The 6,161-nt window shown below is 32.5% G+C and overlaps 1 protein-coding gene across 1 annotated transcript; it reads left to right on the forward strand.

The window, feature by feature from the left end:
• Window positions 1–3,087: 3,087 nt before the first annotated feature.
• LOC149146691 (uncharacterized) lies at window positions 3,088–3,933 on the forward strand. The gene has a single exon (XM_089450044.1). The coding sequence runs from the start codon at window positions 3,377–3,379 to the stop codon at window positions 3,701–3,703; it is 327 nt and encodes a 108-aa protein (XP_089306170.1). The 5' UTR covers window positions 3,088–3,376; the 3' UTR covers window positions 3,704–3,933.
• The last annotated feature ends 2,228 nt before the right edge of the window (window positions 3,934–6,161 follow it).

Here is a 6,161-nt window from a genome sequence, read left to right on the forward strand (position 1 = left end):
TCCTGGATGTGCTTGTGTAGGGAGTCGCGGTACTTGAGTACCAAATGTCACTTAAAATCTTTGATACTCAACTTCTTGTGAAGGGTATGAAAAATATTTGTGAACTTTGGCATGTCTTGGTCCCTTCCATACCGTAGTGTGGTCCACTTTATGTATTTATCTTCATAACCCCCAATAGGGTAATACTGTTCCTTGATTGCATCCTAAAAATGATTCTAAGTTTGAAAACAGTGAGGGTTCACTCTCGTCCCTCTTCTCACAGTAGGTGTCCCACCATTCCTTGACATGGGGGGCGGCTTTGAGGAGTGCAAAAGTAATCTTTTCCCGGTTGGAAAAATCATGAACCAAAAAATATCCTTCTAACATATTTAACCATTTATTTACGGCATCCACATGTATGTGACCTTCAAATATGGGGATGTCAAAATTAACATATACCTTAAAGGGAGTGGTGATCCAGAGTGGCTGCTAGAAGAAGATGTGTCACCTATGGGTAGCCGCTGAAAGATTTGGGCAAAGTTGTCCATCATCACATTCCTCTTTCACTCAAGGGCTTCTTCGAGTCATATTTTGAAAGGATCCCCTGCTCCCTCATCTTTCTTTTCTTCCACCAGGGTAGGTCATCGAGATTTGCGAGGCTGGTATTGAAAAGGTTCAACTAGTTCGAGCCCTAACTCCTTATACTCTGACCTCGTTGGGGACATGCAAAGAACAAAAGAGAAAGATAAGACAAATCAGATGCCACTGATCCAAACTTAAACATGAACACAACATAATATAGATATACACATAAATACAGAGATGCGGTAGAAATAACACTTCATTTCATTAATATCAAAGAACTGAAATATGCTTACATACAAAATGGAAATTAACTAGCTCGGGTGATGGTAGCTTATCTATGAGAAGAGATGTGGCGGCTACATGCCTCTAAACTGTGTTACAATGAGGTTCGAAGGCCTATGTATTATTTAAAAACAATGGAAAACCATAAACATCAAAAAACCTAACCCTAGGAGATGAAGCACCAAAACTATGGGCCCCGTTGGGATAAATTGGTACATCAACTTCTCGGGGTCGTAACTTTGGCATAGGATATCCATTTGACGCACACGATGCCTCGTTAGAAATATCTATATGAGGAATATAACTTTCATGTACATATGTTTGATTAAAATTCACGTTTCCCTGTTTTCGAAAAAATGTCATTTAGGGCCTCAAAACTGCTCTCGAAGTTCAGAACCCGAAAAACTGCCAAAAAAAAGTAAACTATGCTATAATTAAGGAAACTTAAAAACTAGAAGAAACAATGGTGGGGGTCCAAGTGGAATAGGTGGGTGGCCACCAATATCCTCCTGGATCAACAAATGACCCCACATTTGAATCGTTTATATCCCTCAAAAAAGTGTCTCTTAGCCATGGTGTATGAGGGACTCCAACTTATGGTCTCTAGGACAAAAATTAAATAGCATAAAGAAAAAACATACATTTTACAACTCATCCTTGATGCCTAGAACCAATAATTTGGATAAGAGATAGATTTTAGTTTGATGACCCCTTAGTTAGGAGCAATGTACCAAATAGTAAACAAGACAACATGAATATAGATTTCACATGATCAAGAAATGAATTTAGGTCAGAACTAAGTGCATCCATAAGAACCATGATTAGAACAACATTAAATATTTATTAGACATATCATTGAAGAGGTCATCACCCTAAGACCTAAAAGGCCTTTTAATTACCTTTCTAATTACTTAGAAATAAAACCAAAATACTGTGCATTTAATTGCCAATCAAAGGTTTGTATAGAACTTTTGAGTTGTCATACATTGTATAGGAAGATCAAGCCTTTTACTTTCAATTGTTTGTTGTGTAGTTGTAGTATCAATGATTACTTTGCAGTATACGTAGTTCACAAGCTTGGAAATGATTTACAAATTTAGAAGTAAAATGACTAAAGCTACGTGTAGGAAAGTAAACACATTTTTTAGAAAAGTAAACATGTTTGTAGGAAATTAAACACACTTGCAGGAAAGTAAACATGTTTGTAGGAAATTAAACACACTTGCAAGAAAGTAAACATGCTTGGAGGAAATCAAGCATCACACTTGTGAAATTCAAATAACACAGTTCTACCTAGTGGGTATGGGAAATTTAAAATTATAACCCCCATCATAAGTAGAAAAAACCACAACCATGAAATGAAAAGACTAATCTTTTCCAAAATAACCCTATTTCTACTCAAACTAACAAATGTAATCATACATTGAGGACATTTATTTAATAACATAGATAAATGAAAACCAATACAAAATGCAGAAAAATCCAATTAGAAAAAGACGAGAATTATAAATTCCAGTAAATAAATTGATAAATAAAAAAATATAACCATTCTCAAATAAGTAATTGGCTAAGAGCTCGTCTTCCTCGGACGTAAGGAAACAGGTTAACGGCCCAAGACCCAGAGGCATCTGGCAGGAGTGAAAGCCTGCTCCCTTAGGGACCACCAGCGGGTTATTACAGGTGGCGTGGTTTTCCTTGATAACGGTGATGAGTCAAACCGACATTCGCGGATAGCAGCCAGAGATGGCTGTCCTCACTGTTGGTTTGACACCTGAGTTTGATAGGTTTTGCCACCTTCGGAGAAAAAGTAATTGCAGAAATAAAACCACACAACCAAACATAAAATGAAAAAAAAAACTTACATTTAAAAATCTTTAACCTGGTTAATATAAAAATAATTTTAATAAATTTATTTACTTTAATTAATTTTTAGTCTTTTCATTATTAATAACAAATATCATATTTTTAATTTCTTGGCCGTAAATATCATTGAAAATTTTTAATTTTTAGTCTTTTCATCGTTGAGTATTAATTGTTGATGTATATCTTTGAAATTTGTGAACAAGGGATATCATTTAGTCCTTCGAAAGTCTGTTACGAAACAGAGTCTTGACAGCCATCAGCATCTTGCTGTGGAAGCAACAAATAATTAGCTTTAAGTAGTTACTGGGTGGCCATATTTGTTTATAATTAGATAATTTACTTCCTTAAATCTAAAGATATACCACTAGAGGTATACAATTACCATTTACTGCACAATGGCATCCAGTTATTTTATCCCCATTAACAATACCCCATTTTCCTACATAACTCCATTTTGCCGACGCTGAATCTCTCAACAAATGTAGCCATTGCCGTTCCACAGTTGTGATCCCGCAGCGCAGACGAAGGAAGTCATATCTGCCTTCGCAATCCACCAGTTGCAAGCTCTCCCTTCTTCTGATCCTTTTACGTTTCGGACGACGAACGCTCCCTACTACGGAATTTGGGCCTTCAGAAGCTCCCGGGATCGAAACCCGGCGCAAACTCAATGGATGGGGATTCTCAGAATTGGTGGAACAAGGGCTGGAACAGCGTCAGACGGGCTGGAGAATTGCCAGGATCCAGTATCGATGATGCCGGAAGCTGCTTTAACGGGCCCAAATTGAAACACCTAGTTCGCAAGTTCAAGGAAGACGGCAAAACCATTTACAATTCGAGGCCCTCGAGATTCCGGTATGACCCTCCAAGTTACCAACTCAATTTCGACGACGGGAATCGGAAAGATGATGATTATCAGGGCCAGGGCCAGGGTTTGTCTTTCTCTGACATGAATCATGGTAAGTCTGCCGGTGCTCAAACCCTAGAAAGGCACTAAAAGTCATAAAACGGCAGGAAGTTATTTGACCCTGCAAGCCATAGGCCAATGAATTAAATTATTTTGAGGTTGGCACTCCTTCGCTTGGCACTGAGTAAACCCTAAACTCGTTCGTTTTGTATCGATCAAGTAATTCCATATGAGTGACAGCAATCATGATCCTTTTCTATTTTGTTAAATTTTATTGGGGATGTGAATGACCATAGCTTCTGGAACTCTGTATCTTTAAATTGTGGAAACATCTCTAAAATATGTCTTCAACTTGGAAGAAAGTCATATCTTTAAATTGTGGAAACATCTCTAAAATATGTCTTCAACTTGGAAGAAAGTCATCTTTGTGTTCAATTGTTGTGATCTGCCCTGTTTTTGTTTTTATTAATAAATATCTGGCGGAAGTTCTTGAGTTAACCGTATGGCATTCACACCCTGACCTAAATTCCATTGATAGCAAGGATTAGTCTCGCTTGAAAGAATTGTCATAAGATATAGATTCCTTCTCAGCAGCTGCTCATAATAGCTCTGGAGCGCGAATGGTTATTTTTTTATTCTTCGGAACGAAATTTTCAGAACGAATATTTATGTTTTAGTTGCAATTTGAGGGTTTTTGTCCACAACATATGTGCAACAGAACTATTTTTTTACATAATTTTAATAGAGATGATAAGGATCTGTAGTTGAATAATGAACGGTTTATCTCACAAGCATTGGAAAAAATAATTTAATAATATTTTGATACTAAAAAAATTCATTTTATTTATTTATTTTATTTTATAAAATATATTGATTTTGTTAAAAGTTAATTATCATCATTATTTTTTTACTTTAAAAAAATAAATCATTAGACAATATACATTTACTTCATTCTAAACTACCAAATGTACGGGGCATCTGGTTATAAATATTTATTTGTTATTATCTCTGTTGTAACTGTAGGTTGCTCTCTCACAATCACTGTAGGTTGCTCTCTCACAATCACGAACAGTAAATACGGAAGTGTAAAATTTATATATGATATATATAGTTAAAAGGAAAATGTATTTTATAAGTAATTTTTTTATATAACCAATTTTTTGTTGACGCCTTTCGAACCAATCAGTGTGGTTCATCGTCAGGACAAGTTAATTTCCTATTATCACTATTATCTCATCAAACACGTTAATGACACCCTATAAAATTGATGTATAGTTATTATTTTATATTTTATTATATGATTAAAACAAGTTTTTTATAATAATAGTGAAACTAAATTAAGATTTTATAATAATAGTGAAACTAAATTAAGATTTTATAATAATAGTGAAACTAAATTGACATTTTTTAAAATTATAGTTCAACTTATTTTCAAAACATATTTTTCTATGTAAAAGCCTAAATTGACATTTTAAAATTATAATTCAACTTATTTTCAAAACATAATTTTCTCTCTTGACTTTACAATTTAGATTAAAATTATTATTCTCTTTCTAAAAGGGAATTTAAAGTAAATTATACAAGTATAATTATCTTGGGTAGTACCATCAAATTCAATATTTACAACCAAAAATTAATGCACCGTAGAAAATTTATATCATTCTTTTTATTATTAACATTTATTTTTATTTTATTTTTTCATTTATTTATATTAATCCTAATTTCTAAAATTTTATATAGATTTTTCTATTTAAAATTAAAATGATTTAGTTTATTTATTTTTTAATCTAAAAAGATTTTCAATATTTTTTTCTAAAATTATATAAATTTATCATCAAATAAATAATTAGAATGAAAAAATTATTAACAAATAAAAATCTTCTAAAATAATATATAAATTTTTAAATAAAGTAATTACAATATCTTTATAAAATTTATTAATAAAAAGATCTCTTTTAAATTATTTTGACAATCATACATACATAATAGATGATATATAATGTAGTATAATATAGAGTTACTATATTAAAAAAGTGTGGAACATTCAATTAATTAAAATGGTCACCTATATGCTCATGAGTGTAGACTAGACAGTGACAAAGCATTATGTTAAAGTATTTAGTGATAAAAAATTAACAAATCTTTTTTAATTTATGAAGAGCAATGAACCCCATATCACATGAATATGGAATACAACATAATACCCTCCATGAATTTTAAACCCCAAATCTTTACTATTGCTTACCAAACCCTAGTGTTATTGGTTTTCCATAGCATATGTTGTATACATTTCAAAAGGGAATATATATATATATATATATATATATATATATATATATATATATATATATATATACTAATTTATAATGTTTATTGGTCTAGAGGATGAAATGCCTTTGTTGTCTAGGCATAACAAGCATAATACTTATCAACTTTTTTTAAATAAGGTAACAAGTTAAGAAGACTTTACTCTAGGGGAAATCACTATGGTTAAACATGTTTGAATTAAAGTTGTATCAAGATAGTTGACCTTCACAAAAAGTCATGG

This window comes from Pinus tabuliformis, chromosome X, assembly GCF_031772625.1.
Source record: "Pinus tabuliformis cultivar Carrire ecotype Pingquan chromosome X, CPIR1, whole genome shotgun sequence".
NCBI lineage: Eukaryota > Viridiplantae > Streptophyta > Pinopsida > Pinales > Pinaceae > Pinus > Pinus tabuliformis.